General features: G+C 38.6%; 1 protein-coding gene across 5 annotated transcripts in view; it reads left to right on the top strand.

Moving 5' to 3' along the window:
• The window catches only part of MAST2 (microtubule associated serine/threonine kinase 2), a 229,096-nt gene that overhangs the window by 96,060 nt on the left and 111,620 nt on the right, over positions 1-21,416 (top strand). For all 5 annotated transcript variants that reach the window (XM_087446021.1, XM_087446018.1, XM_087446020.1 and 2 more), the window contains exon 4: positions 6,236-6,267. In XM_087446021.1, the coding sequence (XP_087302147.1) occupies positions 6,236-6,267 (32 nt within the window). The remainder of the gene's footprint in view (positions 1-6,235; positions 6,268-21,416) is intronic.

Here is a 21,416-nt window from a genome sequence, read left to right as displayed (position 1 = left end):
GAATGACTCTGGGTTTGGTGGTGCCATCACTGAAATGGAAAACAGGAGGAGCAAGATTGAGTACAAAGATAAGTTGAGTTTTTAGACACATTAAGGATAAGGTAGTTGTATATAAAACTATAGAGCTCAGGAGAGAGATCTGGGATGGAGATACAAATATGGGAGTCATTTGTAAAATATATGTAGAGAGGAGAGTTTCCAGGCAGAACTTTAAGGACAATCAACATTTAAGTGTCTAAGATGATGAAGGAAGAGCCTGTAAAGGTGTTTAAGTAGTGTTTTCAGAGGTAAGAGGAAAAACAGGAGAATATGGTTTCATGGAAAAGAAGAGTGAATGATACTGTCAAATGCTGCTGAGCAGTCAAGCCAAACAAGAAATGGTGGACTGAAAATGCGGTGGACGTTCTTTACATGGACACCACCGGTAACCCAACAAGAATGGTGTGAATGCGGTGGTAAGGTCTGGGGATATTTGCAGTGTGTTGAAGAGTGAATAGGAAGTGAGAGATTGGAGACAGTGAATGTAGACAACCTCATTCAAGAAGTGTGGCTGTGAAGGGAAAAAGAATTGATAAGGCAGTGGTTGAAGATGGGCGTGTAGTAATTAAGAGAAATTTTTTTTTCTTATCTCAAGGTGGGATAGACTTGAATGTGTTCAGAATGCTAATCAGAAAATTGTGAAGAATATGGAGAGTCAAGAGATAACTAGTAGATCAGAGAAGGCTGAATGGGACGGGCTTCACCTGATGTAAGGTATTGTCAGATATTACCATTCTAGTTTCTAAGAGAAAGTGATGAGTCAGAGAATTTATAGTTATTTGCCTAACTTACCTTGTGCTCTTACCTCAGCCAAAGTTCCTGATTGTGCAGCTTACCTCCTCAACATGCTATAACTATTCCCTGGGAAAGGGAGGATCGGGAAATCGTTGTTCCTTGCACTACCTTTATCTGATTGGAAGCCACTTCTGGTTCCACTTTGCCTTAGACTTGTCTTTGTGGTACCAGATAGTTTGGCACAGAATGTACTGATTTGGAGCCCTGGGCATCCGTCTTCCAAGTACAGGCTTTTGTGTAAGTGCAGGGAGTGGGTAAGGAAGACAGAAGGGATGGATTTCCATGGATGCATTTTCCTGTCTAAAAGGGATTCAGAGAGGGGCACATATCCATTTTATAGAATTTTTGTTTGCTGTTATTGCCCCAAAGTATAATCCACCTCTTGTTACCTATTTAAACTATTCAAGAGGTCAGAACTGTCATCTAGGTTAAAAGAACGGTATTCCCAGTTTTATATAGATTGTTTCAGAAAATAGAAAAATAGGACACACTCCCCTAGCACATTTTTATGAGGATAGTATAACCATGATGCCAAAACTGACAAGGACAATTTGAGAAGAGAAAGGCCTTCATAGGCCAATCTTATTAACATGGAGGCAAAAATCCTAAATAAAAGCCTCTAAACCTAGATGATTTTATTAGTGAAAACTACATAATATTTAAGGAAGAAATAACGCTCATCTTATACCAGCTGTTTCAGAAAATAGAAGAGGCAGGAACACTTCCCAGCCAGTTTTAGGAGATCAGCATAATTGTGATACCAAAATCTGACAAAGGCATTATGATAAAAGAAAACTGGAGACCATTATCCCTTATAAACATAGGTACAAAAATCATTAATAAAATATTAGCAAAGATAATCTAACAGTGTATTTGACAAAGTTGAGTTTAACCCAGAAATGCAAGATTAGGCTAATATTAGACAGTCACTGTAATTCACCACATTAACAAAATGGAAGAGAAAAACCGTATGATCATGTCAGTACAGGCAGAGAAATTACTTGACAAAATCAATACCCATTCATGATAAAAACTCTAAACAAATTAGGACTAGGAGGGAACTTTATCAATTTTATAAAAATTGTCTCTGAAAAACCTACAACTAACGTCATATTTAGTGGTAAAATACTGATCTCTTTCCACTAGGAGCAGATGAGAAACAGGCAAGGATGTCTACCACAGACAATCCTAGAAAGTGGAAAGAAGTAAAATTCTCTATTCATAGAGAACATGATTGTTTATATAGAAGGATCCTAAGGAATTTACAAAACAGTCATTACAACTAATAATGAATTTAGCAAACTTGTAGAATACACAGTCAATATAAAAATTGGTTGCGTTCCTATACTAGAAGCAAGCAATTAGAAAATGAAATAAAAATTTTATTTACAATAGCTTCTAAAATATCTACTTAGGGATAGGCTTAACAAAACAAGTATAAGATCTTTTTGCTAAAAACTATAAAGCGTTGCTTAGATTAATTAAAGTAGATCTAAGTAAGTGGAGAAATACTATGTTCATGGATTAGAAGACTCAATATTAAGATATCACTTCTTTCCAAATTGGTCTGTAATCCCAGCAGGCTTTTTGGTAGAAATTAATTATCTGATTCTAAAATTATATGGAAATACAAAGAATCTAGAATATTCAAAGCAATCTTGAAAAGAAGAACAAAATTAAAGGACTACATGATCTGACTTGAGTACTTAATATAAAGCTATGGAATCGAGAAAGTGTGGTGCTGGCATAGGGTGGAAAAATAAATCAGCAGAGTGCAGTAGAGAACCCAGAAATAGCCCATTCTGTTATAATTTTATTTTCAACAAAGGTGTCAAAACAATCTGTTGGGGAAAAGATAGTGTTTTCAATAAATGGTACTGGAATAAATGGATATCCATACGGAAAAAATGAACCTTAACCCTATCTCACGTATTACCCCCAAATTAATTCAAAATGGATCATAGATCTAAAAATAAGGCTAAAACCATAAAGCATCTAGAAATAAAATATAGGAAAGTATTGTTGTGTCTTTGGCATGGGAAAATTTTCTTAGACAAGATACTGAAAGCATTAACCATAAAAAAAATATCGACAAATTGACCTTCATCAAAGTGAAAAACTTGCTCATCAAAAGACACTACTGGGCTAGCCTGGTGGTGTAGCAGTTAAGTTCGTGCATTCTGCTTCAGTGGCCCGGGGTTCGCTGGTTTGGATCCTGGGCGTGGACCTACTCACCGCTCATTAATCCATGCTGAGGGGTGTCCCACATAGAAGAACTAGACTGACCTACAACTAGGATATACAACTATGTACTGGGGCTTTGGGCAGAAAAAAGAAAAAGAGGAAGATTGGCAACAGATGTTAGCTCAGGGCCAATCTTCCTCAAAAAAAAAAAAAAAAGACACTGCTAATAACTTCAGTAGGCGAGCCAGAGACTGGGAGAAAATATTAATGAAACATATCTAGCAAAGGACTTACATCTAGAATATATGAAGAACTCTTACACCTCAATAATAAAAAGATAAATAGCCCAGTTGTAAAAGGGGAAAAATATTTTAAGATACTTCATGAAAGAATATATACTTATGGCTAATAAGCACGTGAAAAGATGCTCAACATCATTAGCCATCAGGAAAATGCAAATTAAAACCACAATGAGATACCACTACACACTGGAATGGTTAAAATTTAAAATACTGATGTCATATATTGGCATGAATGTAGAGCAGTTGGAATTCTTGGCATGAATGCAGAGCAATTCTTATATTATTAGTGACTTAGCTAGAATGTGGAGCAATTGAAACACTCATACATTGTTAATGGGGGTATAAAATGGTATAATCACTTTAGAAAAAGATCTGGTAGTTTCTTATAAAACTAGACATACACCTATCCTATAACCCTGCAGTACCAATCTTAGGTATTTACTCAAAACAAATGAAACATAGACCTATTAAAAGACTCGTACAGGAATGTTAATATCTTAAAACTGGAAATAATCCAAATGTCCATTAGTAGGAAAAAGGATAAATAAACTGCAGTATATTCATATGATTGGATATTGCTACTGTTATATGCAACAACATGGATGATTTTCTAAAATGCTATGCTGAGTGAAAGAAGCCTTATATAAAAGGGTTCATACTTGCATTAAGTCATGCACCGTGTAACGGTGTTTTGGTCACATATACGATGGTGGTCCCGTAAGATTAGTACCATATAGCCTAGGTGTGTAGTAGGCTATACCATCTAGGTTTGTGTAAGTACACTCTGTGATGTTTGCACAAGGATGATCTCGCCTAACGATGCATTTTTCAGAGTGTATCCCCATCATTAAGTGACTCATGACTGTAGTTACATTCATATGAAGTTCTGGAGCAGGCAAAACTAATTTGTGATGAAATAATGAGAATATATTTGCTTGGGGTGAGGAAATAGCTTTTTGTTGGGGATTTATCAAGAAAGGACATGATGGTACTTTCTGCATTGATGGACATGTTCTATATTTTGATAGGGATTTGGGTTACCTGAGTGTATGCATTTATCAAACTTACTGGTTGGCACACCTAAGATTTGTGCAGTTCAGTATTTGTAAATTTACCTAAAAAAAACCCCAAAACCTGACATGAAAGAAGTATAAACAATTACTGAATTCTGGTTAATAATATACATGCTGAAGTATATACTGATGTTTGCAGTCTGCTTTGAGATGCATTAGGAAAAAAAAGAGGGGCCGGCCTGGTGGTGTAGTGGTTAAGTTTGTGCACTCTGCTTTGGCGGCCTGGGGTTCTCGGTTCGGATCCTGGGCATGGACCTACACACTGCTCATCAAGCCATGCTGTGGTGGTGACCCACATACAAAATAGAGGAAGATTGGCACAGATGTTAGCTCAGGGCCAATCTTCCTCACCAAAAAAAAGGACTACACAGAAATAGAAGTACAATGATGTACACCTGAAATTTTTACAATGTTATAAACCAATGTTACTGCAATAAACAAAAAATTAAAAAAAAAAAAACACAAAAAAAGGACTAAATCCAAGGTTTTTGTTTAACAGATTGTAAGCATATGTGTGTGGAGATAATGAAAAATGGTTGTATTCTGGATGTTTTTTAAAGTTAAGACCCATTAAAAATTCTTGGTGGATGGGATGTGGCGTATGTGAAAGAAAGAGGAGTCCAGACATCCAGGGTTTTGGTCTGAACAACCGGAAGACTAGAATTACCATCATCTGAGATGGGAAAGGCTGTAGATGGAGTCAGTGTTGGTGGAAAGAATGAATTCAGTTTGGGACATGTTGGATTTGAGAGGTCGAGTAGGTAATTGGTTATAAGTGTCAGGAGTTTGAGAGACAGGTCTGGGAAGGAGAACTCTTAGGAAGTATTGGAGGGGGAGGGTAAATTGGTACAATCATTTTAGGAGCAATTTCTGATACTTTATAACTCAGCAGTTCTACATCTAAGTGTATCTTTCCAAGAAACCTTTTGTACATGTGCATAAGGAAACAAGTACAAGCATGTATAGAGGAGCATTTGTTTGATGGAGAAGAAAAACATGGAAAGAAAATTGTTTCTATTTACTGGAGAATGGTTAAATAAATATTATAAATAAATTATAAAATAAATTTATAGACTAGACTGCTGTACTATAGACTAATGAACTAAAGTGAAATACATCCCCATGGGTGAATCTCCCAGTTATAATGTTGATTGATGTCAACGGATGAATACATACACTATTTTAAACATATAATTTAAAAACATATAAAACAATACTAATAATTATTTATGAATATATATGTAATAAAATGTAAAAACGTAGAAAAGATAAACAAAAAGTTAAGAGTAATTGTTAAGTAGGGATTAGTGGGCGATAGGACTTGAAAAATTTGGAAAGCAAGTCATAGAGACCCAACTGTTATTATAAAGGTTATTTCTCATGCCAGTGGTGTGTATAGTCATCTCTTTGTTACCTTTTTTTCTATATCTCTTTATTTGTTTAAAATATTTTCTAATTAAAAAATTTTTTTCATTTCATTCCTTTCATATCTTTGACCTTAGTGATATGAATCCTTTACAATTCATTAGCAGTTAATGGCTGGCCGGGTGGGTGCCTGGAATCTGCACTAGTGAGATGGTTCCATCTAGTGGGAAAAATGCTGCACATATTCTGTGAGACATTCCTTTTGGGAAGGAAGAATAAAGAGGTGTGATAGTTAACCTGACGGTCTTTATTTCACTAAAATTTAAGAGACAAAGGAAAAGGTTATCATTTAGAAATATTTAGTCTTTGCCATTATTAAGATAATGCTATAGATCTCCTGGGACATACAGTGCAGACCTGTAGGACTCAGATTGGTCCTAATTTCTCTCTAACTTGTGTTTTTGTTTTGTTTTTCAGAAGGAGTTGAGCCTTCCAAGAAGAGGCAGCTTGTAAGTAGATGATTATTACAATTATGACTATGATCTTCTGCTTAAGAATCCCTCCTAGGGACTGTTCTCAGCATCACTTGGAGGAACCCCATTCATGAGTGTGTTTTTCTGTGGACTCCACTCTGGGCCAGGGAAGCCAGGGGGCCAGCCACCTTCTCTTGCTAGATCAGATCCTCCCCTCTCCCCACTTCCTCCCAACCCCAAATCCTCTTCTCTGTCTCAGTTTTTGCCTAGCATTTGGGGAAAGCTGCCACTTAAATACCCATCACTGTCTTATACTTGTGTTTTGGGATTTACTAAGTTTTAGTAGACTCAAGCCTTTTGAGAATGTTAAAATTGAAACTCTTGGCATCTATAACTGTCTCGTAACATGGTACTAGGGAGAGGCCAACTTTTCTGACAAGGTGGGGCAAGGGTATCAGCTGAGTTTGGGTTCTGGGTTGGAATAGGACTTTCTTTCACTTGTTTGTTCTATTCTGGCTTCAGGGCTAGGGGAGGTTGCAGAATAATCTTTGTCCCCGGCTTTTAATTGCTTATATTTTCTTGGCTTGCTTTTTCTCTAAGAATTCTGTTGGGGCAGTGCTGCAAGTTTGGCTAATCAGAATCATCTAGAATGCTTGTCAAAATGCAGATTCTGAACTTATTTGAATTAGAATCTCCATGCTAGGGCCCAAGAACCTGTATTTTTATGCACTTGCACCCATACCCACCATGATTTTGCTAAGAAGTCAAATTTTGGAAACACTAAGGAAATAGGGCTATGATAAAACAGTGGCTTTGAAACTTTTCCTTACAGAAACATATGAGATATGATTAAGGAGGAGGACACAACAGTATTCATATTTATTTATTAAGTACACTTTATATACACATCATATGCATTTTTAAAATGTATGAAACACATGGTAATTCTTTCTGTTACTGTCATTTTCAGATTTTGTTTTGTAAAAATGCTCTACTTAGTAAGTTGTCTGCTGAGATTTTTGTGAAGCCCTTTGGCTGCTTTATGAAAGCTCATTGTGATTGCATATAAAGAGACTTGAGTTATGAGTCAGATAACTCCTGGGGTTTAGTCTTGGCTATGTCGCTTAATTAGTTTTGTAAATGTAGACAAATCACTTCATCTCCTTAAATCTCAGTTGCTTTATCTATAAATTGAAGATCATAGTACCTGTTTTTCTTTTTCCTTATAGCTATTAGAAGGATCACTTAATATATATGCTAGTGCTTCATTTCTTACCGTTTTATTCCAAGGTGTATTACTTTTAGAATTCTTGTAAATATGTTGGGTTAAATTTGGATACATTTTATTATTTAAGAGCCACATTTCTTTCTTTAAATTCACTTCTAGCAGTGGATTTCAATTCTAGGTTTGCAAGTGTCCTGAATCTTGTAAAATCCGGGCAGGGACACTACCAGGACTCTTAATGGAGCGATAGACTTAGTAGGTATATGTAACTGAAAGGGAGTGGCTTTTCAGCATCATGTTCAGCCAATAATTGTACTTGGTCACTTTCCTGCTATTTCTGGCTTCTTTTTTTGTTTTGGTTCCCTCTATTTGGAAGTTCTCTGAGATTTGCCTTTGCTTAAGATTAGATGAAATGAATTAAGGCAGGTAGCTTCTTCCAGGAATGTGTGCCTCCAATGCATGGAGTTTGCTGAGAAGGAGGAGGAGGAGAAGGAGGGATATCCTGTGAAAACAATTTTTATTTGAAACTGGAGGAATTTTTGGATCATTTTAAACTAGAGGAATTTCTTGGTCATTTTAGTGGTATCTAAAGTTAGGCCTACTCTGGCTGCCTTAAAATATAAAATAAATACTTTTTAAAATGATTTTTAAAATTAATGTCATAATAGTTTATAACATGGTGAAGCTTTAGTTGTACATTATTGTTTGTCATATAAATGCGTCCCTTCACCCCTCGTGCCCACCCCCCAACCCCCTTCCCTCTGATAATGCCCAAACTGTTCTGTCTGTCCGTGTGTTAGTCTATCTTCCACATATGAGTGAAAGTGAAGTCTTTGTCTTTCTCTGTCTGACTTGTTTCGCTTAACATAATACCCTCCAGGTCCATCCATGTTGCTGCAAATGGGATGGTTTTGTCTTTTGTTATGGCTGAGTAGTATTCCATTGTGTGTGTGTGTGTGTGTATATATATATATATATATATATATATATGCCACATCTTCTTTATCCAATCATCAGTTGAGGGACGCTTAGGTTGCTTCCACTTCTCGGCTGTAGTGAATAACGCTGCAGTGAACATAGGGGTGCATAAGCCTGTTTGGATTGTTGATTTCAGGTTCTTTGGATAAATACCCAGTAGTGGGATATCTGGATCATATGGTATTTCTATTTTTAATTTTTTGAAGAATCTCCACACTGTTTTCCATAGAGGCTGTACCAGTTTGCATTTCCACCAGCAATGAATGAGGGTTTCCTTTTCTCCACAATCTCTCCAACATGTTTTATTTTTTGTCTTGGTGATTGTAGCCATTCTAACAGGTGTAAGGTGATATCTTAGTGTAGTTTTGATTTGCATTTTCCTGATGGTTAGTGATGTTGAACATCTTTTCATGTGCCTATTGACCATCTGTTTATCTTCCTTGGTAAAATGTCTGTTCATATCCTCTGCCCATTTTTTTTTTATTGATGTTTTAATAGTTTTTAACATTGTGAAATTTTGGGTTGTACGTTTTTGTTTGTCCATCACCATATATATGTCTCCCTTCACCCCTTGTGCTCACCCCCCACCCCCATTGCCCCTGGTAACCACAATACAGTTTTCTCTGTCCATGTGTTGGTTTATATTCCACATATGAGTGAGATCATACAGTGTTTGTCTTTTCTCTTTGTGGCTTACTTCACTTAACATAATACCCTCCAGGCCCATCCATGTTGTTGCAAATGGGACGATTTTGTCTTTTTTTATGGCTGAGTAGTTCAGTCTTTCCCCGTTGAGTATGATGTTGGCTGTGGGTTTGTCATAAATAGCCTTTATTATGTTGAGGTACTTTCCTTCTATTCCCATTTTGTTGAGAGTTTTTATCATAAGTGGATGTTGTATCTTGTCAAATGCCTTCTCTGCATCTATTGAGATGACCATGTGGTTTTTATTCTTTGTTTTGTTGGTGTGATGTATCACGTTGATTTGCGGATGTTGAACCATCCCTGTGTCCCTGGTATAAATCCCACTTGATCATGGTGTATGATCTTTTTAATGTATTGCTGTATTCGGTTTGCCAATATTTTGTTGAGGATTTTTGCATCTATGTTCATCAGTGATATTGGCCTGTAATTTTCCTTCTTTGTATTATCTTTGTCTGGCTTTGGTATCAGGGTGATGTTGGCCTCTTAGAATGATTTAGGAAGTGTTCCATCTTCCTCTATGTTTTGGAATAGTTTGAGAAAGGTGGGTATTAAATCTTCTTTGAATGTTTGGTAAAATTCACTGGAGAAGCCATCTGGTCCTGGACTTTTATTTTTTGGGAGGTTTTTGATTACTATTTCAATCTCTTTACTTGCGATTGCTCTATTCAGATTCTCCATTTCTTCTTGGTTCAGTTTTGGGAGGTTGTATGAGTCTAAGAATTTATCCATTTCTTCTAGATTGTCCAATTTGTTGGCATATAATTTCTCATAGTATTCTCTTATAATCCTCTGTATTTCCATGGTATCCATTGTAATTTCTCCTCTTTCATTTCTTTTTTTTTTTTTTTTTTTTTAAAGATTTTATTTATTTTATTTTTTCCCCCCAAAGCCCCAGTGGATAGTTGTATGTCATAGCTGCACATCCTTCTAGTTGCTGTATGTGGGACTCGGCCTCAGGATGAACGGAGAAGTGGTGCCTCGATGCGCACCCGGGATCCGAACCCAGGCCACCAGCATCGCAGCGCGCGCACTTAACCACCAAGCCACAGGGCCGGCCCTCCTCGTTCATTTCTAATTTTATTTACTTGAGCCTTTTCTCTTTTTTTCTTAGTAAGCCTGGCTAAGGGTTTGTCGATTTTGTTTATCTTCTCAAAGAACCAACTCTTTGTTTTGTTAATCCTTTCTACTGTTTTTTGGGTTTCAATTTCATTTATTTCTGCTCTGATTTTTATTATTTCTCTCCTTCTGCTGACTTTGGGCTTTGTTTGTTCTTCTTTTTCTAGTTCTGTTAGGTGTAATTTAAGGTTGCTTATTTGGGCTTTTTCTTGTTTGTTAAGGGGGGGCTTGTATCTCTGTGAGTTTCCCTCTCAGGACTGCTTTTGCTGCATCCCATATGGTTTGGTATGGCTTATTTTCATTTTTGTTTGTTTCCAGATAGTTTTTGATTCCTCCTTTAATTTCATCAATGATCCATTGGTTGTTCAGTAGCATGTTGTTTAATCTCCACATTTTTGTCACTTTCCCAGTTTTTTTTTCATGGTTCATTTCCAGTTTCATAGCATTATGGTCTGAAAAGATGCTTGTTATGATTTCAATCTTCTTAAGTTTATTGAGGCTTGCTTTGTTTCCCAGCATATGGTCTATCCTTGAGAATGTTCCATGCGTGCTTGAGAAGAATGTGTAGTCAGCTGTTTTTGGATGGAGTGCTATGTATATGTCTACTAGGTCCATCTCGTCCAGTTTTCCATTTAAGTCTACTATTTCTTTATTGACTTTTTGTCTGGATGATCTATCCCTTGATGTAAGTGGGGTATTAATATCCCCTACTATTACTGTGTTTTGTTAATGTCTCATTTTAGGTTTGTTAATAGTTGCATTATGTACATTGGTGCTCGTATGTTGGGTGCATATATATTTATAAGTGATACGTCTTCTTGGTGGAGTGTCCCTTTTTTCATTGTCTCTCTTAACCTGTTTTTATCTTGAAGTCTACTTTGTCTGATATGAGTATGGGAACACCTGCTTCCTTTTGTTTGCCATTAGCTTGGAGTATTGTCTTCCATCCTTTCACTCTGAGCCTGTGCTTGTCTTTAGAGCTGAGATGTGTTTCCTGGAGGCAGCATATTGTTGGGTCTTGCTTTTTAATCCATCCTGCCACTCTGTATCTTTTGATTGGAGAGTTCAATCCATTTACATTTAGGGTAATTATTGATATATGAGGGCTTAATGTTGCTGTTTTGTCACTTATTTTCTGGTTCTTTTGCATTTCCTTTGTTTATTGTCCCCTTTGTTTTGGACTGCCAATTCAGTTTGGTTGTTCTGTCTTATGACTCTTCTACTTTTCTCTTTGTTTATCATAAGTATGTGATTTTGTTTTGATTATTTGTTTAGTGGTTACCTTGAGGTTTGTGTAAAAAATCTTGTGTATGAGATAGTCCATTATCTGATTCCTCTGCCCATTTTAATTGGGTAGTTTTTGTTGTTGTTGTTCAGTTGTGTGAGGTCTTTGTGTATTACGTGGATTAACCCCTTGTCGGATATATGCTTTGGAAATACTTCTCCCAGCTGGTAGGTTGTCTTTTCATTTTGATTCTGGTTTCATTTGCCTTGCAGAAGCTCTTTAGTCTAATGAAGTCCCACTTGTTCATTTTTTCTTTTGTTTCCCTTGTCCACGTAGACATGGAATTCAAAAAGATCCCTCTAAGACTGATGTCAAAGAGTGTACTGCGTATATTTTCTTGCAGGGGTTTTATAGTTTCTGGTCTTACTTTCAAGTCTTTGATCAATTTGAGTTAATTTTTATATATGGTGTAAGATAATGGTCTACTTTCATTCTTTTGCATGTAGCTGTTCACTTTTCCCAGCACCATTTATTGAAGAGACTTTCCTTTCTCCATTGTATATTCTTAGCTCCTTTGTTGAAGATTAGCTGTCCATAGATGTGTGGTTTTAATTCTGGGCCTTCAATTTTGTTACATTGATCTGTGTGTCTGTTTTTGTACCCGTACCCTGCTGTTTTTTTTTTTTTTTTTAATTTTGTTTATTACAGTAACATTGGTTTATAATATTGTATAAATTTCAGGTGTACATCATTATACTTCTATTTCTGCATAGATTACATCATGTTCACCACCCAAATTCTAATTACAACCCATCACCACACAGATGTGCCGAATTATCTCTTTCGCCCTCCTCCCTCCCCCCTTCCCCTCTGGTAACCACCAATCTAATCTCTGTCTCTATGTGTTTGTTTATTGTTGTTATTATTTACTACTTAATGAAGGAAATCATGCAGTATTTGACCTTCTCCCTCTGACTTATTTCACTTTGCATAATACCCTCAGTGTCCATCCATGTTGTCACAAATGGCTGGATTTCATCGTTTCTTTTGGCTGAGTAGTATTCCATTGTGTATATATACCACATCTTCTTTATCCATTCGTCCCTTGATGGGCACTTAGGTTGCTTCCAAGTCTTGGCTATTGTGAATAACGCTGCAATGAACACAGGGGTGCATGTATCTTTACGCATTGGTGTTTTCAAGGTCTTTGGATACATACCCAGCAGTGGAGTAGCTGGATCATATGGTAGTTCCATCCTTGATTTTTTGAGGAATCTCCATACTGGTTTCCGTAGTGGCTGCACCAGTTTGCGCTCCCACCAGCAGTGTATGAGAGTTCCCTTCTCTCCACATCCTCTCCAACACATGTTGTTTCCTGTCTTGTTAATTACAGCCATTCTGACGGGTGTGAGGTGATATCTCATTGTAGTTTTGATTTGCATTTCCCTGATAGTTAATGATTTTGAACATCTTTTCATGTGTCTGTTGGCCATCTGTATATCTTCTTTGGAGAAATGTCCAGGTCTTTTGCCCATTTTTTAATTGGGTTGTTAGTTTTTTTGTTGTTGAGATACATGAGTTCTTTATATATTTTGGACATTAACCCCTTATCAGATGTATGGTTTGCAAACATCTTCTCCCAATTGTTAGGTTGTCTTTTCATTTTGTTGATGGTTTCCTTTGCTGTGCAGAAGCTTTTTAGTTTGATGTAGTCCCATTTGTTTATTTTTTCTGTTGTTTCTCTCGCCCGGTCAGACCTGGTGCTTTAAAATATGTTGCTAAGACTGATGTCGAAGAGCGTACTGCCTGTGTTTTCTTCCAGAAGTTTCATAGGTTCAGGTCTTACATTCAAGTCTTTAATCCATTTGGAGTTAATTTTTGTGTATGGTGTAAGGTAAGGGTCTACTTTCATTTTTTTGCACGTGGCTATCCAGTTTTCCCAACACCATTTATTGAAGAGACTTTCTTTCTTCCATTGTACGTTCTTAGCTCCTTTGTCAAAGATTAGCTGTCCATAGATGTGTGGGTTTATTTCTGGGCTTTCGATTCTATTCCATTGATCTGTGTGTCTGTTTTTGTGCGAGTACCATGCTGTTTTGGTTACTATAGCTTTGTAGTATATTTTGAAATCAGGGAGTGTGATACCTCCAGCTTTGTTCTTTTTTCTCAGGATTCCTTTACCTATTGGGAGTGTTTTGTTGTTCCATATAAATTTTAGGATTCTTTGTTCTGTTTCTGTGCAAAATGTTGTTGGAACTTTGATAGGGATTGTATTGAATCTATAGATTGCTTTAGGAAGTATGGACATCTTAACTATGTTAATTCTTCCAATCCAGGAGCATGGAATATCTTTCCATTTCTTTGTGTCTTCTTGAATTTCTTTCAGCAATATTTTATAGTTTTTGGTGTACACATCTTTCAAGTCTTTGGTTAAGTTTATTCCTAGGTATTTTATTCTTTTTGATGCACTTGTAAATGGGATTGTATTCTTAATTTCTCTTTCTGCTACTTTGTTGTTAGTGTATAGAAATGCAAGTGATTTTTGTATGTTGATTTTGTATCCTGCAACTTTACCGTATTTGTTTATTACTTCTAAAAGTTTTCTGGTGGATTCTTCAGGGTTTTCTATGTATAAAATCATGTCATCTGCAAAAACTGAGAGTTTCACTTCTTCCTTTCCAATTTGGATCCCTTTTATTTCTTTTTCTTGCCTGATTGCTCTGGCTAGGACTTCCAGTACCATGTTAAATAGGAGCGGTGAGAGTGGGCATCCTTGTCTGGTTCCTGTTCTTAGAGGGATAGCTTTCAGTTTTTCACCATTGAGGATGATATTAGCTATGGGTTTGTCATATATGGCCTTTATTATGTTGAGGGTACTTTCCTTCTACACCCATTTTATTCAGAGTTTTTATCATAAATGGATGCTGCATCTTGTCAGATGCTTTGTCAGCATCTATTGAGATGATCATGTGATTTTTATTCTTCATTTTATTAATGTGATGTATTGCATTGATTTATTTGCGAATGTTGAACCATCCCTGCGTCCCTGGAATAAATCCCACTTGATTATGATGTATAATCTTTTTAACATATTGTTGTATGCGATTTGCTAGTATTTTGTTGAGGATTTTTGCATCAATGTTCATCAGTGATATTGGCCTGCAATTTTCTTTTTTTTGTGTTGTCTTTGTCTGGTTTGGTATCAAGGTAATGTCGGCTTCGTAGAATGAGTTGGGTAGCTTCCCCCCCCCCCCTCAATTTTTTGGAAGAATTTGAGAAGGATAGGTATCAAGTCTTCTTTGAATGTTTGGTAGAATTCACCAGGGAAGCCGTCTGGTCCTGGACTTTTATTTTTGGGGAGGTTTTTGATTACTGTTTCGATCTCCTTACAGGTGATTGGTCTATTCAAATTCTCTACTTCTTGATCCAGTTTTGGAAGGTTGTATGATTCTAAGAAGTTATCCATTTCTTCCAGATTGTCGAATTGGTTGGCATATAGCTTTTCGTAGTATTCTCTTATAATCTTTTGTATTTCTGAGGTGTCTGTTGTAATTTCTCCTCTTCCATTTCTGATTTTACTTATTTGTGCCTTCTCTCTTTTTTTCTTGGTGAGTCTAGCTAAAGGTTTGTCAATTTTGTTTACCTTTTCAAAGAACCAGCTCTTGGTTTTATTAATTTTTTCTATTGTTTTTTTAGTCTCTGTTTCATTTATTTCTGCTCTGATTTTTATTATTTCCCTTCTTCTACTGATTTTGGGCTTTGTTTGTTCTTCTTTTTCCAGTTCCTTTAGGTGCATTATTAGATTGTTTATTCGAGATTTTTCTTGTTTGTTGAGGTAGGCCTGTATTGCTATAAACTTCCCTCTTAGAACCACTTTTGCTGTATCCCATAAATTCTGGCATGTCGTATTTTCATTTTCATTTGTCTCCAGGTATTTTTTGATTTCTTCTTTGATTTCTTCGTTGACCCAGTCGTTGTTCAGTAGCATTTTGTTTAATCTCCACGTATTTGTGGCTTTTCTGATTTTCTTCCTATAGTTGATTTCTACTTTCATACCGTTGTGGTCAGAAAAGATGCTTGGTATTATTTCAGTCTTCTTAAATTTATGGAGAGTTGTTTTGTGGCCTAATATGCAATCGATCCTGGAGAATGTTCCATGTGCATTTGAAAAGAACGTGTATTCTTCAGCTTTTGGATGGAATGCTCTGTATATATGTACTAGGTCCATCTGTTCTAATGTGTCATTTAAGGCCAATTTTTCCTCATTGATCTTCTGTTTGGATGATCTATCCGTTGGTGTAAGTGGAGTGTTAACGTCCCCTACTATTTTTTTTTTTTTAAAGATTTTATTTATTTATTTTCCCCCCAAAGCCCCAGTAGATAATTGTATGTCATAGCTGCACATCCTTCTAATTGCTGTATGTGGGACGCGGCCTCAGCATGGCCAGAGAAGCGGTGCGTCGGTGCACGCCCGGGATCCGAACCCGCGCCGCCAGCAGCGGAGCGCGTGCATTTAACCGCTAAGCCACGAGGCCGCCCCAAAAGTCCCGTACTATTATTGTGTTACTGTCTCTTTCTCTTTTTATGTCTGTTAATAATTGCTTTATATATTTAGGTGCACCTACGTTGAGTGCGTAGATATTTGCAAGTGTTATATCCTCTTGTTGGATTGTTCCCTTGATCGTCACGTAATGCCATTCTTTGTCTCTTTTTACAGTTTCTGTTTTAAAGTCTATTTTGTCTGATATGAGTACTGCTACCCCAGCTTTCTTTTCACTGCCATTTGCGTGGAATATCTTTTTCCATCCCTTCACTTTCAGTTTGTGAGTGTCTTTAGGTCTGAATTGTGTCTCTTGTACGCAGCATATATATGGGTCTTGTTTTTCAATCCAATCAGCCACCCTATGCCTTTTTTTTTTTTTTAAGATTTTATTTATTTATTTATTTTCCCCCCCAAAGCCACAGTAGATAGTTGTATGTCATAGCTGCACATCCTTCTAGTTGCTGTATGTGGGACGCGGCCTCAACATGGCTAGAGAAGCGGTGCGTCAGTGCGCGCCCGGGATCCGAACCTGGGCCGCCAGCAGCGGAGCGCGTGCACTTAACCGCTAAGCCACAGGGCCAGCCCTGCCCTATGCCTTTTAATTGGAGCGTTTAGTCCATTGACGTTTAAAGTAGCTATTGATAAGTATGTACTTACTGCCATTTTTTAACTTTTTTTTTTCTCAGTGTTTTAGTAGTCCTTCTCTGTTCCTTGCTCCTTCTATACAGAATTGATGGTCTCTTTAGTTTGACCTCTGTCTGAAAGCTCTACTCTTTAACCCCCCTCCTCCCTCATTTTGTGTTTTGATATCATATCTAACCTCTTTTTTGTGAATTTGTATCCATTATTCTCTTATCATGGAAATAGATAATTTTTCCTATTTGTGGTCTTCTCTTTTCCCCTTAAATCAGTCCCTTTAACATTTCTTGTAGCACTGGTTTCTTGGTGACAGACTCCTTTAACTTTTGCTTGTCTGGGAAGTTTTTGATCTCTTCTTCCGTTTTGAATGATAACCTTGCTGGGTAGAATATTCTTGGCCGTAAGTTTTTTCCTTTTAGCACCTTAAATATATCGTGCCACTCTTTTCTAGCCTGTAAGTTTTCTGCTGAGAAGTCAGCTGATAGCCTTATGGGGTTTCCTTTGTATGTGACTTGTCTTTCTCTTGCGGCTTTTAGGATTCTCTTTTTATCTTTTTTTTTTTTTTAATCATTTATTTTTTTTTTTAATTTTTATTTATTTATTTTTTTCCTCCAAAGCCCCAGTAGATAGTTGTACATCATAGTTGCACATCCTTCTAGTTGCTGTATGTGGGACGCAGCCTCAGCATGGCCAGAGAAACAGTGTGTCGGTGTGCGCCCGGGATCCGAACCCGGGCCACCAGCAGCGGAGCGCGTGCAGTTAACCGCTAAGCCACGGGGCCGGTCCTCTCTTTATCTTTAATTCTGGACATTTTGATTATGATGTGTTTTGGTGTGCGCCTCTTTGGGCTTATCTTGTTTCGGGCTCTCTGTGCTTCCTGTACCTGGATGTCTGTTTCCTTCCTTAGGTTAGGGAAGTTTTCATCTATTATTTCTTGAAATAGATTCTCTGACCCCTTGTCTCGCTCTTCTCCTTCCGGGACACCTATAACACGGATGTTAGTGCGCTTGATGTTGTCCCAGAGGTCCCTTAGACTGTCCTCACTCTTTTTAATTCTTTTCTCTTTTACCTGTTCAGCTTTGGTAATTTCTTCTAGTCTTTTGTCCAGCTCGCAGATCCGTTCTTCTGTATCCTCTACTTTGCTTTTGAGTCCCTCTGGTGAATTTTTCATTTCCAGTATTGTATTCTTCATTTCTGATTGGTTCTTTTTTATATCTTCCATTTCTTTGTTGACACTCTCACTGAGTTCATCTATTCTTCTCCCCAGATCAGTGAGCATCCTTAACACTCTTTGTTTGAACTCTCTGTCAGGTAGGTTACTCATTTCTGTTTCACTTAGTTCCTTTTCTGGGGTTTTGTCCTGTTCCCTTACTTGGAATGTATACCTTTGCCTCCTCATTTTGCCTCTTTCCCTCTGCTTGTGTCTATGTATTAGGTAGGTCAGCTACATCTCCTGCTCTTGGATAGGTGACCTTATATAAGTAATGCCTTAGGAGGCCTGCAGTGTGCTTCCCTCAGTTCTCAATGTTCCAGGGGTGACCCCTATGTGGGCTACGTGTATCCTTCTGCTGTGGCCTGTTTGCTCTCCCTGTAGGCGCCCAGGGAGGCTGAGTTATGCTCCTGGCCAGCTGTTGTAATGCTCAGCTGCTTGCAGTTGTTGTGGGCCCTTCAGTCTCTTTATCAGGTGTGGGGAGCCCCAGCACAGTTGGCTGCAAGTTCTAATACCACATTTGTGTTTCAGTATTTCTTTTAAGTGAGTAGGCCCCCAGCATGGCAGGTTGTTAGGCTCAGGGGCTTACAAATGCTATAATCCTCCAGCCTTATGTCTCTTTTCAGCTCTCTGAGGATTGCAGCTGGGTGGGGCTGGCCTCAGGCACGGGAGCACCCAATTGTTTCAGGCTTTGGAAGGTGGGGCAAACCCCTTATGTGGGTCTTTGAGAAGCACAAGTCTTCTGCAGCTGACAAGCCCTGCCACCCACAGGTCCACACAGACAGTCAACACAGTCCTGCCCCGTGTGCACGCCCCGGCCTCCTGAAGTGGACCCATTCTCTCCTCAGCGGGAGCCCCACACACTCCACCACCACCCTACACTCTCCATCTGCTCCTTGTGCATGCCCTGCCCCACTGAAGTGGGCTCAGTTGCCAGGCTGCAGAGAATCCAGTCACCAATCTACGCAGGCCCACAAGTTGCCTGAGGGCTTGTTGTTGGGTGGGGCCAGTCTCTAGGGTGGGCTGCCTGCCCTGGCTGAGCTGGATTAAATTGGTGCTCTAGTGCGTGGGGCAGACCTGGGCTAGCAGGCCCCAGGGAGAACTCCAATGGCGTCTGTGTCAGCATGCCCACAGCAGGCCACCACAGCGGCTTCCGCCAATGTCCCAGTCCCTGGAGAGGTCTCACCTCTCACCGAGATGCACTCAGGGCCTATCAGGTGAGTCTTTTTTCTCCAAAGCACTGTGCACCTTTCTTTCTGGTGATTTTAGGTCGCTTTCTAAAATGGGTGATGTTGCGCGTGGGCCCTTTAAGAGCCAGTTTTAATTTCTTTGTGAGCCAGCTTTTCTGGGGATACTCCCCAATGTTTTAGTAGCAGGCAAAGTCAGATATTATGCCATTCATCTCGATTGTGCTGGGTCCACAAAATGCCCACAGCGGGGGCCCTCCCGGCTCAGGGCCCCACTCCTCCAGGGAGGGCTGCGTGCCTGTGGGCTGCTCCCCTGCGGCCGTGAGGTGCTGTGGCTTGTGAAGGCGGCATTTTTCTCTCCAGAAGGGAGTTTCTGCCTCTTCCATCTCAATTAGGATTGTCCTTTGTTGCAGGAGTTCCTCTTATCCAGTTTTCAGTTCTGTCTCAGGGGTAATTTTTCCACGAGTAGTTGTAAATTGGCTGTGTCCGCGGGAGGAGGTGAGTTCAAAGTCTGCTTACGCCGCCATCTTGACTTCTCCTCCCTGCTGTTTTAATTATTATAGCTTTGTAGTATTTTTTTTTGTGAGGAAGATCAGCCCTGAGCTAACATCTGATGCCAATCTTCCCCTTTTTTCTGAGGAAGACTGGCCCTGAGCTAACATCCGTGCCCATCTTCCTCTACTTTATATGGTCCGCTGCCGCAGCGTGGCTCGACAAGCAGTGCGTTGGTGTGCGCCCGGGATCCGAACCAGCCAACCCCGTGCCGCTGCAGTGGGACGCGTGCACTTAACTGCTTGCGCCACTGGGCCAGCCCCTGTAGTATATTTTGAAGTCTGGGATTGTGACGCCTCCGGCTTTGTTCTTGTTTCTCAGGATTGCTTTGGCTATTCGGGGTCTTTTGTTGCCCCGTATGAATTTTAGTATTCTTTGTTCTAGTTCCATGAAGAATGTCATTGGGATTCTTATTGGGATTGCATTGAGTCTGTAGATTGCTTTAGGTGGTGTGGACATTTTAACTGTGTTATTCTTTCGATCCATATACATGGGATATCTTTCCATTTCTTTATGTGATCATCGATTTCTTTCAATAATGTCTTATAGTTTTCGTTGTATAGGTCTTTCGCCTCATTGGTTAAGTATATTCCTAGATAGTTTACTCTTCTTGTTGCAGTTGTGAATGGGATTGTCTTGTTGACCTCCTTTTCTGTTAGTTGGTTACTCGAGTATAGAAATGCAACTGATTTTTTAAGTTGATTTTGCACCCTGCAACTTTGCTCTAGTTGTTGATTATTTCTAATAGTTTTCTGATGGGTTCTTTAGGGTTTTCTGTATATAAAATCATGTTGTCTGCAAACAGCAAGTTTCACTTCTTCGTTGCCTATTTGGATTCCTTTTATTCCTTTTTCTTGCCTAGTTGATCTGGCAAGAACCTCCAGTACTATGTTGAATAAGAGTGGTGAGAGTGGGCACCCTTGTCTTGTTCCTGTTCTCAGAGGGATGGCTTTCAGTTTTTCCCTGTTGCGTGTGATGTTGGCTGTGGGTTTGTCATATATGGCCTCTAAGTTATTGTACTTTTCAGCTCCAGAAGATGTTTGAATAAGTTTAATTAATACTTAAAAGTCTGTAGTAAATGTGGAGAAACTGATGTTAATAAAACAAATGACTTCTCATTTGCCCCGTTGTTTCTTGCCCTTGTAGCCTAATCTAGAAAGTTTTAACAGTTGTTATAATGGTCCTCTGAGTGTTGGTCGGAAGGTTAGGGTTATAGTACTTATATCCCTGTTTGCTTCTGTCCCAGAACGGCTTTTGCAAGAGCATCCTACTGTATGCCCATTTCAGGTATGAAGGCCCATTTCCTTTGGCGTATTCTCTGTAGTATAGTTTATGGGCGCAGAGAAATTTGGGGTTTGCAGCTAGTTTGGTGTTCTTGACTTTTGAGAGAGAGTCAGGTTCATTTAATTAGCAAAATTTTGAAAATAGCTGAGATATAAAATAAATGAAGTTCAGTAATTTTGGAGCTCTCAATTGTTATATTTTTCCACATAATGTGGTAGTTGCATTAAACTGGACAGGAACTCAGAAATGCGTTTCTAGATGTATGTGATATCTTGACGTTTTACAGACTATACACTCTTCTACACAACCCACTCTTCTACTCTAATGTCTCCAAATTGTTAAGTGGAGGTATAGCATAGAAATGAAGAACTTGGGCTTGAGAATCAGGCAGACCTGGGTTTGAGTCTTGGCACTACCATTTGCTAGTTTTTTTGTTTGTTTGTTTGTTTTTTTGGTGAGGAAGATTGGCCCTGAGCTAACATCCCTTGCCAGTCTTCCTCTTTTTTCTGAGGATTAGCCCT

The sequence above is a fragment of the Ceratotherium simum genome, chromosome 22 (genome assembly GCF_057802395.1).
Source record: "Ceratotherium simum simum isolate JZ-2026a chromosome 22, ASM5780239v1, whole genome shotgun sequence".
Taxonomy (NCBI): domain Eukaryota; kingdom Metazoa; phylum Chordata; class Mammalia; order Perissodactyla; family Rhinocerotidae; genus Ceratotherium; species Ceratotherium simum.
The sequence above is the reverse complement of the archived record's forward strand: the minus strand, read 5'-3'. Positions and strand labels throughout refer to the sequence as shown.